Source organism: Sphaeramia orbicularis, chromosome 18 (genome assembly GCF_902148855.1).
Source record: "Sphaeramia orbicularis chromosome 18, fSphaOr1.1, whole genome shotgun sequence".
Taxonomy (NCBI): Eukaryota; Metazoa; Chordata; class Actinopteri; order Kurtiformes; family Apogonidae; genus Sphaeramia; species Sphaeramia orbicularis.
In genome coordinates, this window is record NC_043974.1 from 32,161,560 (window position 1) to 32,180,536 (window position 18,977).

The following is an 18,977-nucleotide window of genomic DNA, read 5'->3' on the forward strand; positions in this document are numbered from 1 at the left end:
ACAACTGCTGCACCAATTACGACAATTGCCGCACCAACAACTACCACAGAAGCCACGACTACAACTACAGCTTCCCCAACTACAACAACTGGTGCACCTACTACAACTACTGTTGCACCAACAACAACCACAGCTGCCCAAACTACAACCACAGCTAGCCCCGCTACAACTAAAGCTGCCCCGACTACAACCACAGCTGCACCAACTACAACCACAGCTGCACCAACTACAACTGCTGCCCCAACTACAACAACTTCTGTCCCAACAACAACTAAAGCTTCCCCAACTACAACGACAGCTGCCCCAAAAACAACTACAGCTTCCCCAACTACGACAGCTTCCCCAACGGCAACAACTACAGCTGCCCCAACTACAATGACAGCTGCCCCAAAGACAACAACTACTGCACCAACTACAACTACTGCCGCACCAACAACAACTACAGCTGCCCAAACTACAACGACAGCTGCCCCAACAACAACAATTGCTGCACAAACTACAACAACTGCAGCACCAACAACTACCACACCAAAAACTACCACAGAAGCCCCCACTACAACCACAGTGTCCCCAACTACAACTACAGCTTCACCAACTACAACAACTGCTGCACCAACTACAACAACTGCCACACCAAAAACAACTACAGCTGCCCCAACAACAATAACAGCTGCCCCAACGACAACAACTGCTGCACCAACTCCGACAACTGCCACACCAACAACTACCAAAGAAGCCGCAACTACAACTACAGCTTCCCCAACTACAACAACTGCTGCACCAACTACAACAACTGCTGCACCAAAAACCACCACAGCTGCCCAAACTACAACCACAGCTAGCCCCACTACAACTACAGCTGCCCCAACTACAACCACAGCTGAACCAACTGCAACCACAGCTTCCCCAACAACAACAACTGCTGCCCCAAAAACAACTACAGCTTCCCTAACTACAACGACAGCTGCCCCAATGACAACAACTGCTGAAACCACTACAAAAACTGCCACACCAACAACTACCACAGAAGCCCTAACTACAACTACAGCTTCTTCAACGACATTAACTGCTGCACCAACTACGACAACTGCCGCACCAACAACTACCACAGAAGCCGCGACTACAACTTCACCTTCCCCAACTACATCAACTGCTGCACCGACTACAATAACTGCTGCACCAACAACCACCACAGCTGCCCAAACTACAACCATAGCTAGCCCAACTACAACTACAGCTGCCCCAACTACAACCACAGCTGCACCAACTACAACCACAGTTTCCCCAACTACAACTGCTGCCCCAACTACAACAACTGCTGCCCAAACAACAACTACAGCTTCCCTAACTACAACTACAGCTGCACCAACTACAACCACAGCTTCCCCAACGACAACTGCTGCACCAACGACAACAACTGCTGCCCCAACAATAACTACAGCTTCCCCAACTACAACCACAGCAAGCCCCACTACAACTACAGCTTCCCAAACTACAACCACAGCTGCACCAACTACAACTACAGCTTCCCCAACTACAACTGCTGCCCCAACAACAACAGCTGCCCCAACGACAACTGCTGCACCAACTACGACAACTGCCACACCCACAACTACCACAGAAGCCGCGACTACAACTACAGCTTCCCCAACTACAACAACTGCTGCACCTACTACAACTACTGCTGCACCAACAACCACCACAGCTGCCCCAACTACAACCACAGCTAGCCCCACTACAACTACAGCTGCCCAAACTACAACCACAGCTGTACAAACTACAACCACAGCTTCCCCAACTACAACTGCTGCCCCAACAACAACAACAGCTGCCCCAACGACAACTGCTGCAACAACTACGACAACTGCCGCACCAACAACTACCACAGAAGCCGCGACTACAACTACAGCTTCCCCAACTACAGCTTCCCCAACTACAACAACTGCTGCACCTACTACAACTACTGCTGCACCAACAACCTCCACAGCTGCCCCAACTACAACCACAGCTAGCCCCACTACAACTACAGCTGCCCAAACTACAACCACAGCTGCACAAACTACAACCACAGCTTCCCCAACTACAATTGCTGCACCAACAACCACCACAGCTGCCCCAACTACAACCACAGCTAGCCCCACTACAACTACAGCTGCCCAAACTACAACCACAGCTGCACAAACTACAACCACAGCTTCCCCAACTACAACTGCTGCCCCAACTACAACAATTGCTGCCCCAACAACAACTACAGTTTCCCTAACTACAACGACAGCTGCCCCAACGACAACAACTGCTGCACCAACTACAACAACTGCCACACCAACAAAAACAACAGCTGCGCCAACTACAACGACAGCTGCCCCAACGACAACTGCTGCCCCAACTACAACAACTGCTGCCCCAACAACAACTACAGCTTCCCCAACTACGACAGCATCCCCAATGACAAAAACTGCTGCACCAACTACAACAACTGCTGCCCCAACAACAACTACAGCTTCCCCAACTACAACGACAGCTGCCCCAACGACAACAACTGCTGCACCAACTACAACAACTGCCACACCAACAACAACTACAGCTTCCCCAACTACAACGACAGCTGCCCCAACGACAACAACTGCTGCACCTACTACAACAACTGCTGCACCAACAACCACCACAGCTGCCCCAACTACAACCACAGCTAGCCCCACTACAACTACAGCTGCCCAAACTACAACCACAGCTGCACAAACTACAACCACAGCTTCCCCAACTACAACTGCTGCCCCAACTACAACAATTGCTGCCCCAACAACAACTACAGTTTCCCTAACTACAACGACAGCTGCCCCAACGACAACAACTGCTGCACCAACTACAACAACTGCCACACCAACAAAAACAACAGCTGCGCCAACTACAACGACAGCTGCCCCAACGACAACTGCTGCCCCAACTACAACAACTGCTGCCCCAACAACAACTACAGCTTCCCCAACTACGACAGCATCCCCAATGACAAAAACTGCTGCACCAACTACAACAACTGCTGCCCCAACAACAACTACAGCTTCCCCAACTACAACGACAGCTGCCCCAACGACAACAACTGCTGCACCAACTACAACTGCCACACCAACAACAACTACAGCTGCCCCAACGACAACAACTGCTGCACCAACTACAACAACTGCCACACCAACAACAACTACAGCTTCCCCAACTACAACGACAGCTGCCCCAACGACAACAACTGCTGCACCAACTACAACTGCCACACCAACAACAACTACAGCTGCCCCAACTACACCGACAGCTGCCCCAACGACAACAACTGCTGCACCAACTACAACAACTGCTGCACCTACTACAACAACTGCTGCACCAACAACCACCACAGCTGCCCCAACTACAACCACAGCTAGCCCCACTACAACTACAGCTGCCCAAACTACAACCACAGCTGCACAAACTACAACCACAGCTTCCCCAACTACAACTGCTGCCCCAACTACAACAACTGCTGCCCCAACAACAACTACAGCTTCCCCAACTACAACGACAGCTGCCCCAACGACAACTACAGTTTCTCCAACTACAACGACAGCTGCCCCAACGACAACAACTGCTGCACCAACTACACCGACAGCTGCCCCAACGACAACAACTGCTGCACCAACTACAACAACTGCCACACCAACAACAACTACAGCTTCCCCAACTACAACGACAGCTGCCCCAACGACAACAACTGCTGCACCAACTACAACAACTGCCACACCAACAACAACTACAGCTGCCCCAACTACACCGACAGCTGCCCCAACGACAACAACTGCTGCACCAACTACAACAATTGCTGCACCTACTACAACAACTGCTGCACCAACAACCACCACAGCTGCCCCAACTACAACCACAGCTAGCCCCACTACAACTACAGCTGCCCAAACTACAACCACAGCTGCACAAACTACAACCACAGCTTCCCCAACTACAACTGCTGCCCCAACTACAACAACTGCTGCCCCAACAACAACTACAGCTTCCCCAACTACAACGAATGCTTCCCCAACAACAACTACAGTTTCTCCAACTACAACGACAGCTGCCCCAACGACAACTGCTGCACCAACTACAACAACTGCTGCCCCAACCACTACAGCTTCCCCAACTAAAACCACAGCTAGCCCCACTACAACTACAGCTGCCCCAACTAGTACCACAGCTGCACCAACTACAACTACAGCTTCCCCAACTACAACTGCTGCCCCAGCAACATCAACAGCTGCCCCAACGACAACAACTGCTGCACCAACTACGACAACTGCCGCACCAACAACTACCACAGAAGCCCCAACTACAACTACAGCTTCTCCAACGACAACTACTGCTGCACCGACTACAACAACTGCTGCACCAACAACCACCACAGCTGCCCCAACTACAACCACAGCTAGCCAGACTACAACTACAGCTGCCGTAACTACAACCACAGCTGCACCAACTACAACCACAGTTTCCCCAACTACAACTGCTGCCCCAACTACAACAACTGCTGCCCAAACAACAACTACAGCTTCCCCAACTACAACTACAGCTGCACCAACTACAACCACAGCTTCCCCAACTACAACTACTGCCCCAACTACAACAACTGCTGCCCTAACAACAACTATAGCTTCCCCAACTACAACGACAGCTGCCCCAACGACAACTGCTGCACCAACTATAACAACTGCTGCCCCAACAATAACTACAGCTTCCCCAACTACAACCACAGCAAGCCCCACTACAACTACAGCTGCCCAAACTACAACCACAGCTGCACCAACTACAACTACAGCTTCCACAACTACAACTGCTGCCCCAAAAACAACAACAGCTGCCCCAACGACAACTGCTGCAACAACTACGACAACTGCCGCACCAACAACTACCACAGAAGCCGCGACTACAACTACAGCTTCCCCAACTACAGCTGCCCAAACTACAACCACAGCTGCACCAACTACAACCACAGCTTCCCCAACTACAACTGCTGCCCCAACAACAACAACAGCTGCCCCAACGACAACTGCTGCAACAACTACGACAACTGCCGCACCAACAACTACCACAGAAGCCGCGACTACAACTACAGCTTCCCCAACTACAGCTTCCCCAACTACAACAACTGCTGCACCTACTACAACTACTGCTGCACCAACAACCTCCACAGCTGCCCCAACTACAACCACAGCTAGCCCCACTACAACTACAGCTGCCCAAACTACAACCACAGCTGCACAAACTACAACCACAGCTTCCCCAACTACAACTGCTGCCCCAACTACAACAATTGCTGCCCCAACAACAACTACAGTTTCCCTAACTACAACGACAGCTGCCCCAACGACAACAACTGCTGCACCAACTACAACTGCCACACCAACAAAAACAACAGCTGCGCCAACTACAACGACAGCTGCCCCAACGACAACTGCTGCCCCAACTACAACAACTGCTGCCCCAACAACTACAGCTTCCCCAACTACGACAGCATCCCCAATGACAAAAACTGCTGCACCAACTACAACAACTGCTGCCCCAACAACAACTACAGCTTCCCCAACTACAACGACAGCTGCCCCAACGACAACAACTGCTGCACCAACTACAACAACTGCCACACCAACAACTACAGCTGCCCCAACTACACCGACAGCTGCCCCAACGACAACAACTGCTGCACCAACTACAACAACTGCCACACCAACAACTACAGCTTCCCCAACTACAATGACAGCTGCCCCAACGACAACAACTGCTGCACCAACTACAACAACTGCCACACCAACAACAACTACAGCTGCCCCAACTACACCGACAGCTGCCCCAACGACAACAACTGCTGCACCAACTACAACAACTGCTTCACCTACTACAACAACTGCTGCACCAACAACCACCACAGCTGCCCCAACTACAACCACAGCTAGCCCCACTACAACTACAGCTGCCCAAACTACAACCACAGCTGCACAAACTACAACCACAGCTTCCCCAACTACAACTGCTGCCCCAACTACAACAACTGCTGCCCCAACAACTACAGCTTCCCCAACTACAACGACAGCTGCCCCAACGACAACTACAGTTTCTCCAACTACAACGACAGCTGCCCCAACTACAACAACTGCCACACCAACAACAACTACAGCTGCCCCAACTACACCGACAGCTGCCCCAGCGACAACAACTGCTGCACCAACTACAACAACTGCCACACCAACAACAACTACAGCTTCCCCAACTACGACAGCTGCCCCAACGACAACAACTGCTGCACCAACTACAACAACTGCCACACCAACAACAACTACAGCTGCCCCAACTACACCGACAGCTGCCCCAACGACAACAACTGCTGCACCAACTACAACTGCTGCACCTACTACAACAACTGCTGCACCAACAACCACCACAGCTGCCCCCACTACAACTACAGCTGCCCAAACTACAACCACAGCTGCACAAACTACAACCACAGCTTCCCCAACTACAACTGCTGCCCCAACTACAACAACTGCTGCCCCAACAACAACTACAGCTTCCCCAACTACAACGACAGCTGCCCCAACAACAACTACAGTTTCTCCAACTACAACGACAGCTGCCCCAATGACAACCATTGCTGCACCAACTACAACAACTGCTGCCCCAACAACAACTACAGCTTCCCCAACTAAAACCACAGCTAGCCCCACTACAACTACAGCTGCCCCAACTAGTACCACAGCTGCACCAACTACAACTACAGCTTCCCCAACTACAACTGCTGCCCCAGCAACATCAACAGCTGCCCCAACGACAACAACTGCTGCACCAACTACGACAACTGCCGCACCAACAACTACCACAGAAGCCCCAACTACAACTACAGCTTCTCCAATGACAACAACGGCTGCACCAACTACGACAACTGCTGCACTAACAACTACCACAGAAGCCGCAACTACAACTACAGCTTCCCCAACTACAACAACTGCTGCACCGACTACAACAACTGCTGCACCAACAACCACCACAGCTGCCCCAACTACAACCACAGCTGCACCAACTACAACCACAGTTTTCCTAACTACAACTGCTGCCCCAACTACAACAACTGTTGCCCAAACAACAACTACAGCTTCCCCAACTACAACCACAGCTGCACCAACTACAACCACAGCTTCCCCAACTACAACTGCTGCCCCAACTACAACAACTGCTGCCCCAACAACAACTACAGCTTCCCCAACTACAACGACAGCTGCCCCAACGACAATAACTGCTGCACCAACTACAACTGCTGCCCCAACAAAAACTACAGCTTCCCCAACTACAACCACAGCTAGCCCTACTACAACTACAGCTGCCCCAACTAGTACCACAGCTGCACCAACTACAACTACAGCTTCCCCAACTACAACAACAGCTTCCCCAACGACAACAACTGCTGCACCAACTACGACAACTGCCGCACCAACAACTACCACAGAAGCCGCGACTATAACCACAGCTTCCCGAACTACAACAACTGCTGCACCAACTACAACAACTGCTGCACAAACAACCACCACAGCTGCCCCAACTACAACCACAACTAGCCCCACTACAACTACAGCTGCCCAAACTACAACCACAGCTGAACCAACTACAACCACATCTTCCCCAACTACAACTCCTGCCCCAACTACAACAACTTCTGCCCCAACAACAACTACAGCTTCCCCAACTACAACGACAGCTGCCCCAACGACAAAAACTGCTGCACCAACTACAACAACTTCCACACCAACAACAACTACAGCTGCCCCAACTACAACGACAGGTACCCCAACGACAACCACTGCTGCACCGACTACAACTGCCGCACCAACAACTACCACAGAAGCCGTGACTACAACTACAGCTTCCCCAACTACAACAACTGCTGCACCGACTACAACAACCTCTTCACCAACAACCACCACAGCTGCCCCAACTACAACCACAGCTAGCCCCACTACAACTACAGCTTCCCAAACTACAACCACAGCTGCACCAACTACAACCACAGCTTCCCCAACTACAACTTCTGCCCCAACTACAACTGCTGCCCCAACTACAACAACTGCTTCCCCAACAACAACTACAGCTTCCCCAACTACGACAGCTGCCCCAACGACAAAAACTGCTGCACCAACTACAACAACTGCTGCCCCAACAACAACTACAGCTTCCCCAACTACAACTGCTGCCCCAACTACAACAACTGCTGCCCACACAACAACTACAGCTTCCCCAACTACAACGACAGCTGCCCCAACGACAACAACTGCTGCACCAATTACAACAACTGCCGCACTAACAACAACTACAGCTGCCCCAACTACAGCGACAGCTGTCCCAACAACAATAACTGCTGCACCAACTACGACAACTGCCGCACCATCAATTACCACAGAAGCCGCAACTACAACTGCAGCTTCCCCAACTACAACAACTGCTTCACCAACTACAACAACTGCTGCACCAACAACCAACACAGCTGCCCCAACTACAACCACAGCTAGCCCCACTACAACTACAGCTACCCTAACTACAACTACAGCTTCCCCAGTGACAACAACCACTGCACCGACTACAACAACTGCCACACCAACAACTACCACAGAAGCCCCAACTACAAACACAGCTAGCCCCACTACAACTACAGCTGCCCCAACTACAACCACAGCTGCACCAACTACAACTACAGCTTCCCCAACTACAACTACCTCCCCAACTACAACAACTGCTGCCCCAACAACAACTACCGCTTCCCCAACTACAACGACAGCTGCCCCAACGACAATAACTGCTGCACCAACCACAACTGCCACACAAATTACAACTACAGCTGCCCCAACTACAACAACAGCTGCCCCAACGACAATAACTGCTGCACCAACTACGAGAATTGCCGCAACAACAACTACCACAGAAGCCGCAACTACAACTACAGCTTCCCCAACTACAAAAACTGCTGCACCGACTACAACAACTGCTGCACCAACAACCACCACAGCTTCCCCAACTACAACCACAGCTAGCCCCACTACAACTACAGCGTCCCCAACTACAACCACAGCTGCACCAACTACAACTACAGCTTCCCCAACTACAACTGACTCCCCAAGTACAACAACTGCTGCCCCAACAACAACTACAGCTTCCACAACTACAACGACAGCTGCCCCAACGACAACAACTGCTGCACCAACTACAACAACTGTCGCACCGACAACTACAGCTTCCCCAACTACAACGACAGCTGCCCCAACGATAACAACTGCTGCACCAACTACAACAACTTTCGCACCAACAACTACAGCTGCCCCACCTACAACGACAGCTTCCCCAAAGACAACAACTGCTGCCCCAACTACAACAACTGTCGCACCAACAACTACAGCTGCCCCAACTACAACGACAGCTTCTCCAATGACAACAACTGCTGCACCAACTACGACAACTGCCACACCAACAACTACCACAGAAGCCGCAACTACAACTACAGTTTCCCCAATTACAACAACTGCCTCACTGACTACAATAACTGCTGCACCAACAATCACCACAGCTGCCTCAACTACGACCACAGCTAGCCCCACTACAACTACAGCTTCCCCAACTATAACCACAGCTGCCCCAACTACAACCACAGCTTCCCCAACTACAACTGCTGCCCTAACTACAACAACTACTGCCCCAACAACAACTACAGCTTCTGCAACTACAATGACAGCTTCCCCAACGACAACAACTGCTGCACCAACTACAACAACTGCCGCACCAACAACAACTGCAGCTGCCCCAACTACAACGACAGCTGCCCCAACGACAACCACAGCTGTTCCAACTACAAGTGCTGCGCCAATTACAACAACACATATTTATCAAGTGTCAGCTACCATGGAAGGAGAGCCATATTCTGATGACCTTCAAAACCCTAAAAGTGATGCTTACAAAAACCTGTCATCCAGGGTTATACAAACTGTAAGTACATTTTCGAATTTTTGTTTTTCAGTTTTATTTCTTGTCCATTGTCATTTAAAAACACCATCCTATGTTTTGTATTTCCACAGTTCAATGATATCTACCGAAATAAATATCAACAATTATTCATCACCAGCTTTGTGATACAATTCAGGTAACAATTTTAAAATTTTTCTTCACCAGATTTGTGTTGATTTTTTTTTTTTTCTTTTTTCACTTTTCTTTTATTATTGGCATATTTCACACATATCATTTTGCACATATTTAATCTTTTTCTCCTTCTTTACAGGCCTTCAGCTTCAGTTCGAACAAATACTACTCAAGTGGAGGTTGGACTCAGGTTCAACCAATCCACTCCAATGTCAGAGCTCCCATCAAATAATGAAGTTACTCAAACTTTAATCAGTGCTGTGAATGACACGAGCAATTCCTTCACTGTATCAATAAACCCCTCATCAGTTGTGTTAGTTGGTAAGTAGACATTGTTTACCTGTGTAAAATGTAAAATATATATATATAATATATAATATGTAAAAATTTTTTTCTCAATACCATTTTCAGAACATGAGATCCTAAGTAGTTGCTGGTTTAAATCCTTCTCTCCACTCCTCTTTTATCTGTGACCACTAAATGATCTTAGAAAAGGCATGAGTGCTAATTCTCTATTAATTTTATGTTTTTCCAGCAAGCCCACTATCAGATGCTACAACCCCAATACCTGCAACTCCTGCACCTACAGTGGTTGTACCTACAACAGCTGCACCTGCAGTGACTAAACCTACAACGGCTACACCCAGAATTACAACTCCTTTGATCATAACAGCAAATGTGTCTTTCAGATCTCTTCAAAGCACTTTTACAAATGAATTGAGTAATTCATCATCTCAAGCTTTTAAAAATCGAGCTTCAATGATAGAAAATCAGGTAAGACGCCTACTGCGTTCTTGTAATAGTCACATTCAACTTGTTACACTAAAACATGATTACATTATATTTAGCTGTAGTGCAATATAGTTTACATCTTTGTGGAATTTCCTACACATGCCTAGATCTTCTTTGCGACAGTAAATATCTCCAATTATGCAGTCTTTTGTCAGAGTTTTACTTGAGTAAGAACATTTCATCATTTATATATTTAACTTAAATTCTACTAGTGCAAAATATTAACCATTCTCACAACCAATCTTAATCATTTTCCAAATATATTTGCAAATGACTAGAATTTGTCTTTTGGTTTATATACAAACACTCATATGGACACTGATATGAGGACTTTAGAAGCTTCCAATTGGTTAATAGTATTATTGGGAGTCTGGTTGCATACCTTTACAATACCTGGTTGTAATGTACAGACCTTCCCATCCGCATTTTAATACTTGCTTTCAGACCCAGTGTAACTTCTGTCATCATTATGAGAAAATCTAATAAAAGACAAGTCAAAGAATAGCTCTGCTTTGCTCTAAAGATTTTCTTTTTTTGCAGCTCAGGCCATTGTTCCAAGCTGAATTCTCTAATTTCATCAGCTTATCTGCTGTTCAATTTCGGTAAGTTTTTGTTGTTGTTGTTGTTGTTAAATACAGTTTATGAATACTATTCTAAACTTGACATTTCAAAACAATATTTTCTGGAACACTTTTTACAGACCTGGATCAGTATACAATGACATGGAAACAAAATTTTTGCGTACACCTCCTAACAACACTGAGATTGCAAACGTTTTGATTTCTGCATCTGGAAACGTCACAGGCTTTGACATTGAGACTTCATCCATTCATGTGAATGATATACGTGAGTAAAAATCAAATCAAAACTTTCTAAAGTTGACTACACTTCATACACTTTGCCCAAACTAATACTGTACAACCAATACCTTTCACTGACAGCTTCAAGTGGGGTAAACTACAAGATCAGCCTCGTCACCACATCTCTCCTGGTTGTGTTGTCATGGATACTGTCAACCCAATAGGTTCACTGCTGACTGCAGTCACAACATGTCTTCCTTCCCTGATATGACAAAGATGGATAACGATCCCAGAGTGATTATTTTAAGTGCTGTACAAGTGAACACACTGGAAATGTCCAGGATCCTGAACGGACAGAATGACACGTTCCATTTTGAGCACTTTCTCCATTTATCAATTACTGGAAATAACATAGTATTTATATAGTATTTTTTTGTTTTACGTTTTCAAGTACTACACTATAGCTAATTTAGTTCCAATACAGTTCAGCCTCAGTCTCACACAGATTCATTTTTCAGGTTATTTTCATAACCTACTGTACATTAACTATGAATTTCAGATTTCCATGCTAAACTATTGTATTAAGCTCATAAATCATCAGAAATAATATCCACCATAGAAATCATTGCAGATTTAGTCAGATTTATTTTGAATCATGCTTAATGCTACTTACAGGCAAAACTATATTCAGCTATTAAATGATTGATTTATACACTTGCAGAACATGTCTGCATTAATTTTTCATGTAAGTTTAGTCTTCTTCAACACAAAGATATAGTTTTGCCACACAATATAATTCAAAATGCAAATGTTAGTGTTCAATAGTTCTGAATGTTACAACATGATGTTTAAGAGCCTGAAATTGCACACCCATTGTTAAGGTTAATGGTATATATGAAGTATGTTTTAATGTCATGTTAAATCAATGTATAAAGTTTGTTATTTATGCATGATCTATTTATGGAGTCATATACAAATATATTCTGTGACCTTTCTTATACAGTTGCTGTGAGTGACTTTAAAATGATCAGAATACAAAATTATTTAAATTTAATGTGTTTTGTGATGTTTTACAGACTTTGGTGGGTAGGAAAAAGAGAATAAAGAGTGAAAGTAATGTTTACAAAATGAAAACTGCTGTACCAGTATCTCATAATAACTTTAATAAAAGTATTTTACAAGGAGCCATTGTACTTTTTTTGTATTATACTGCCATCTAGTGTAGAAAATCAACAAAAGTGTTACAGGTGTCTTGGTGTCTCCCGTCGGCGTGTGATGACTTTAATGACATCATAAATTACCAGCACAGTAACTTACGTCCCAGAGTCTCCACAATAAAACAAACTGGTGCCCTCTGACATGACCCCACATATGAGAATTTTCTGGACTATTAGAATAAGTTAAGCAGACTAAAATGATTTCATGGGAAGTGAAAAAAAATGTGAGTGCTATGAGTTATGCAACACACTTTCAGTAATTTAGTGAAAGGTAGGCTTTATATGAGTATGCTACGGAAAAAAGGAAAATTGTGGGTCTAAATATTAAAACAAGTGCCCTCTGAGGTCCCTGGGATAGTGAGGAAGAGTTGAGTGCCCTGTCAGTGTGTGTGTGTGTGTGTGTGTGTGTGTGTGTGTGTTGTTGAGCTTAAGTCATTTTAACCCTTTAATTGCCATTTCAAAGGGTCATAACCCTGTTTTGTTTTTTTTTACTTTTTTGGGGGGGCTTTTTTGGTGGGGTGTGGGGGGTTCTTAACATTCCCAGGGTTCACTTTAAACGGGACACCATTGTCTACATCCAGAAAAGATACCGTAAAAGTTTTACACTTAAAAATTTTCTTCACATAAATTAAGACAAATCTTATTCTTGGTACTTCTTCTCGGTTCAACTGGACTGGTTTATTTACAGAACTGAAGCAGTCCAGTTGAACTGAGAAGAACTACCAAGAAGAATGATGACCTGGACCAATGCGAACCTATACAGACAAGACAAATATTCCACATATAATAAATGTCGGGCAATGTTCATGGCCTTCTTAATTTCATTTGTTGGCACTAAGATTGATTTTTGATACATTTTTGTGTGATTTTAGAAAAGCAAAATCTCATTTATTAAAATGTAAAGGACCAAGGACTCCCATCTCTAAAACCACTTTACAACATTTTCCACTTTCATTGACTTAAATATCTTAACCAGCATTAGTTCCGATCATAAATTTTTTATTTACATTCAGAAACACCAAAAGGCAATTTTATTATGAAGCCCCAACTGAGATAGTCAGCAATGCACTGAAGAGAATGAAGACAATATCTTCTTTAATGTTGTAGTTACCTCCGCCAAGGAGGTTATGTTTTTGCCAGGGTTTGTTTGTTTGTTTGTTTGTTTGTTTGTTTGTTTGTTTGTTTGTTTGATTGTTTGTTTGTTTGTTTGTTTGTTTGTTTGTGTGTCTGTCCATTAGTGTGCAACATAACTCAAAAAGTTATGGACAGATTTTGATGAAATTTTCAGGGTTTGTTGGAAATGGGATAAGGAAGAAATGATTGATACTGCTATCCAACCTCTCGAGGATCAGTTTGTGACATTAATGGATGTGAGGGACAAATTTGTGTTTTTCACAACTTCACCACAATAGATGAGAAATCACTGACAGAGCACTGTAGGATTCTAAGGTGATGGAGAGGTCACTGACTTAGATTGGTTAGTTAGTTAGTTAGTTGTAGATTCTGTATTGGATTAGTGTTAAAATGTTGTCATTTTTATATTCATTTTAGTTGCATGTTAAATGTTTAAACCAGTGGTTTCCAACCTTTTTTGCCTCGTGACCCCATTTTAACATCACAAATTTCTGGCGACCCTAGACATTCAAAATGGAGCCTTTTTTTTTTTTGGCTAAAATTAATTTGGTTTTGGTCATGTAATAGTTTGCTATACTATGTTGCAAATAAACATTAATTTTAGGTGACATTTAGTCTATATAATGTATATTATTATGGACGGAGGCAGAAAAGCCAGGTGTAGATTACTGCACAAAGGGAGAATTTGATTTTCCTTGGTCAGGATATGTACGGTCAGTCCAGCTCTGATTTACAAGGCTGACAATTAATACTGAACAAACAAGAAGTCAAACTATGAATTATGAAAGAGCTGCAGCATCTGAAACCGACCACGATGAACATTTGACAGATAAACAGAACCACGGTGCTTCAGTTTCAGACTCACAGTTTGTCATGTCTTTTGTGGATTGGGATTGTCTCTGTCAACTCACTATATATTTTTTATCAGCAAGTTGGGGGGTTTTTTGGGTTTTTTTTTCTTTAAATCGATTTTCTAGAAATTTCAGGCAACCCCACGTAGGGTCCCAATCCCAAGGTAGAAAAACACTGGTTTAAACCTTCTAGCTTGTAAACTTTTTCATACTTATTTCATTGATAATATTCTATGTTAATCTGAGTGCACTTTATCATTTTACCTGTTTGTATACTGTTTCCACTTTATTTTACTGTTTACTGCACTTTATTTAAAAAACAAGACAAAACACAAGATTTGTCATGTTATCTTCTACTACTTCTCTGGAAGTGGATCAAAGGGAAAGCAGCTGAAGCAAGGATCTGTCCATGACCTGCCACTGCACAAGCTGCAGTGCACCAGCCCATTAGGGCCATTCTGACCATCAGAAACTGGAAACACCCTGACCAGGACACAAACCCCAGCCTCCTGCACCAGCGTCAGTTAATGTTTATTCCAGTCCTTATTGTTGCACTGTTACTGTGTCAAAAAATAGGTTTAGCACCATCTAGTGTATATTTCTTAAACTATAACACATTAGTACGTATAGCCGGTAAGCTTTTTTTGAATAAGAGTCATAATTCAGGGTGAAATAATTTTGTGGTTATGGATGTATGGTATGGTAGGGGGCCCCCAAACTTGTCTTGCTTAGGGCCCTCCTCATGAACAGGGCTATTCCTGAGGGGAAGCCATAGAGCTGAGAGGAAACCCACATGGCATTAAGAGAGAACAGGTAAACTCAACACAGAAAGGCTCCAGGCTCACTGAGAATCAAACCTGGAATTTTCTTGCTGTGAGGCATAAGTACTAACCATTGCACCACCCAAATGGGACATATTTTTCTAAACATGTCACAGAGCACTCCTGACATCTGACACACAAGTCAATATGTTCCAAACTACATTGCTCGAGGTGATATCCACTCTGACATGGACGACAACATGCAGCCTGACAAACAAGGAAGTCAAGTTGAGTAACTTTGTACCGTAAATGCATGTACAACTCTACCAAAAAGATGTTTCCTTTGTTTGTTTGTTTGTTTTTACTCCAAATGGGTAATTTTTTTTTTTTTTTTTGCTTTGAGCTGGTGTAAAAGTCTTGCAGTATAAATAGCACAGTACACTAAAACAGAGATGTCAAATATGTCAAACATGGGCCAAAATCGGCCCGCCAAAGGTGCCAATCCAGCCTGTGGGATGAATTACATGTAATGAATGAAACGCAAAAATTACACTGATGATGTTAACAATCAAAGGTATCAAACTCATTTTAGTTCAGGTTCCACATACTGACCAATATGACCTTAAGTGGACCAGACCAGTAAAATACTATCATAATCACTGATAAATAATGACAACTCCAAATTGTTCTCTTTGTTTTAGTATAAACAAGTAAAATGAAATGAAAATGTTTATATTTACAAACTATCCTTGAACAAAAAATGTGAATAACCTGAACCTGAAAAGAGAAATAGGTGCAATTTTAACAATTTTCTGCCTGTTACTAAATGTTTTGTGCATTTGTAGATCCACTATGATCTGTGAGTTGTAATGCACATGTATAAATGATAAACTGAGACATAAAACTTTAAAGAAATGACAGGTTGTTTGTGGTTCTTGTTATTCACTTTTTTTTTAAGGAATACCTAGTAGATGTAAACATTTTAATGATTTATGATGGGGGCAGTCGTGGTTCAGGAAGTAAAATGGGTTGTCCAATTCAGGTTTTGCACAGACATCACATGATCACGTGGTTTTCTCTTTACGACGCCATATTGTTAGGCAAGCTTTCCTTGGATCATACAATTGCCCATTGTTGGTGATATTTATCTTTCTCCTGTGTAGATCTACAGTAACATAAAGTTTTAAGCAGTGTGATCATGGTAACCACATGTGTTGTGGTTGGTTGCAATAGATGAGTTTCATGTGACATATGCATACATTAAGTCTTGGAGGCAGAAGTCACGCCGAGTTCATAGCGTGTTAAACGATGGACCTGCTAAACTCCTGTGTGCTGTTTATTACTTAGCTTCACCAAGTATAAGTTAGGCAGAAAGACCGCTCGGTTCCATTGGTGGCAGCGGTGGTTCTGTTCTGCTGACCGCTGTTTGTAGTTATTACCGCGGTTAGCGTAGCTTCTCAGTATAGTTTGCCTGCATCCCTGTTGCGCTTAGCGACGTGGAAAAAAAGAATTGTCATCATGTGGTACGGTGATGAAGACCCCTTTAAACCTACCAGGAGGGCTTCCCCTGGCCTGTCACCCTATAGAGAGAGAGTGATAGTGGATCTACCTGCTCCCTTTGCCGGCGATGGCAGCCGGAGTTTCCTCAGCTGGAAGTGGCAGTCGGAGCTACGGCGGGCGACACCGATGAGTTCAGCGGGGAGCTGGTGAGAATACTCCCCGCCCGTCTGTGCAAGTCTGCTTTTCTACTATGGGACAGCCTTCCCCATGCGGTCAAATTATGTGGCCATGAAAGAGAAGATGGGGTCGGCTTTTGTACAGAGACAGTTAATGGACCGTTTGAGAGCTAACATATTGGCTCGTTCACGAGTTCCAGGGCAGAGCCTGGAGGTGTACGGCTGATGTGAGCCGGCTGGTAGCTGGTACTTGTATTTTTACCTCCGAGTTGCGCGTGCATCACTGTTGTTAGTAAACAGTGAAACTCATCTATGGTGCCTTTATCACAAGCAGACATTCTCGTAAATAAAACATGCAAACACGAGTCCAAAGAAAAATACGACAGTTCTGACTTTCTGGATCCAGATAGTGTGCCTACCAATATGGCGGTGTAAACAACAATCACATGACCAGTGACGTCAGCTGCAAGTCCTCAATATCCGAAGGGTTGGCAGTTCGAATCCCGCTCTGTCCTAGTCATGTGCTGTTGTGTCCTTAGGCAAGGCACTTCACCCTCCTTGCCTCCAGTGCTGCTACTGATAGTTGCATATGAATGTTCGGTGGTGGTTGGAGGAGCCGAAGCCACGCATCCCTCAGTCTGCCCCAGGGTAGCTGTGGATACAAATGTAGTTTACCACCACCACTAGAATGAATAATGGATCCACTGTTTACCCTTTGCACCAATGTCATAGTTATCGCTTGACTAGGAGTGCAGTGCCATGGTGGTCGGCAAAAGTTACACAGCAAACAAATGAATGAGCGACGGATTATGGCTACCAGCACTGAAAATGTTTTGGAGTTGTCCTGCGAAGTGATTAACCTTACTGGACGACACAAAGAACGCTATTTGGAGAAGCTAGTGATAGCAGGGCTAGCTACCAACCCATACCTTCATTCCAGAGATGCCGTGCCACAGCTTTTAAAGATCTGTCAACCTGTGTGCTAAAACAAGTGCGGGGGTCTGTCAGCAGACGCTGCCCAGAGGACCTCAGGCTGTGATCCGAGCTACAGGGCTGGACTGGAAAGTACCCTGTGCTTTGTTTTTTTATTGTTATGCAACACATAAAAATCTGCTTCATTGTTTATTTGTTTAATGTGACTCTTTCTAAATGCCTTGGCAAGTTTCATAAGGAAATAAAAGGTTACTTTGGCAACGTGGCAAACCACAAACTATGCATTTGGAACAATTGATCAGCCTTTGCAGGTAATCTATGTTCTGTAGTTTGCACCCAATGGGCCTCATGCAGGAAACCACACATTTATTTATTTATTTATTTATTTATTTATTTATTTATTTATTTATTCATTCATTCATTCATTCATTCATTCATTTATTTATTTATTTACTCACTCCAAGGAGGGTATGTTTTCATTGGGGTTTGTCGGTCTGTCTGTTTGTTTGTTTGTCTGTTAGCAAGATAACTCAAAAAGTTATGGACGGATTTGGATGAAATTTTCAGGAAATGTTAATACTGGCACAAGGAACAAATGATTACATTTTGGTGGTGATGGGGGGGGGAC

At 44.7% G+C, this 18,977-nt stretch overlaps 1 protein-coding gene across 1 annotated transcript; it reads left to right on the forward strand.

The window, feature by feature from the left end:
- Nucleotides 1-7,524: 7,524 nt before the first annotated feature.
- On the forward strand, nt 7,525-12,913 carry LOC115438338 (mucin-5AC-like; the record flags this gene model as incomplete). The annotated part of the gene is made up of 8 exons (XM_030161913.1): nt 7,525-8,313; nt 8,356-10,035; nt 10,125-10,189; nt 10,325-10,506; nt 10,721-10,959; nt 11,518-11,579; nt 11,678-11,823; nt 11,919-12,913. Coding segments are annotated over 8 exons (3,246 nt in total), but the record flags the coding sequence as incomplete, so codon positions are not given.
- Between the last annotated feature and the right edge of the window lie 6,064 nt (nt 12,914-18,977).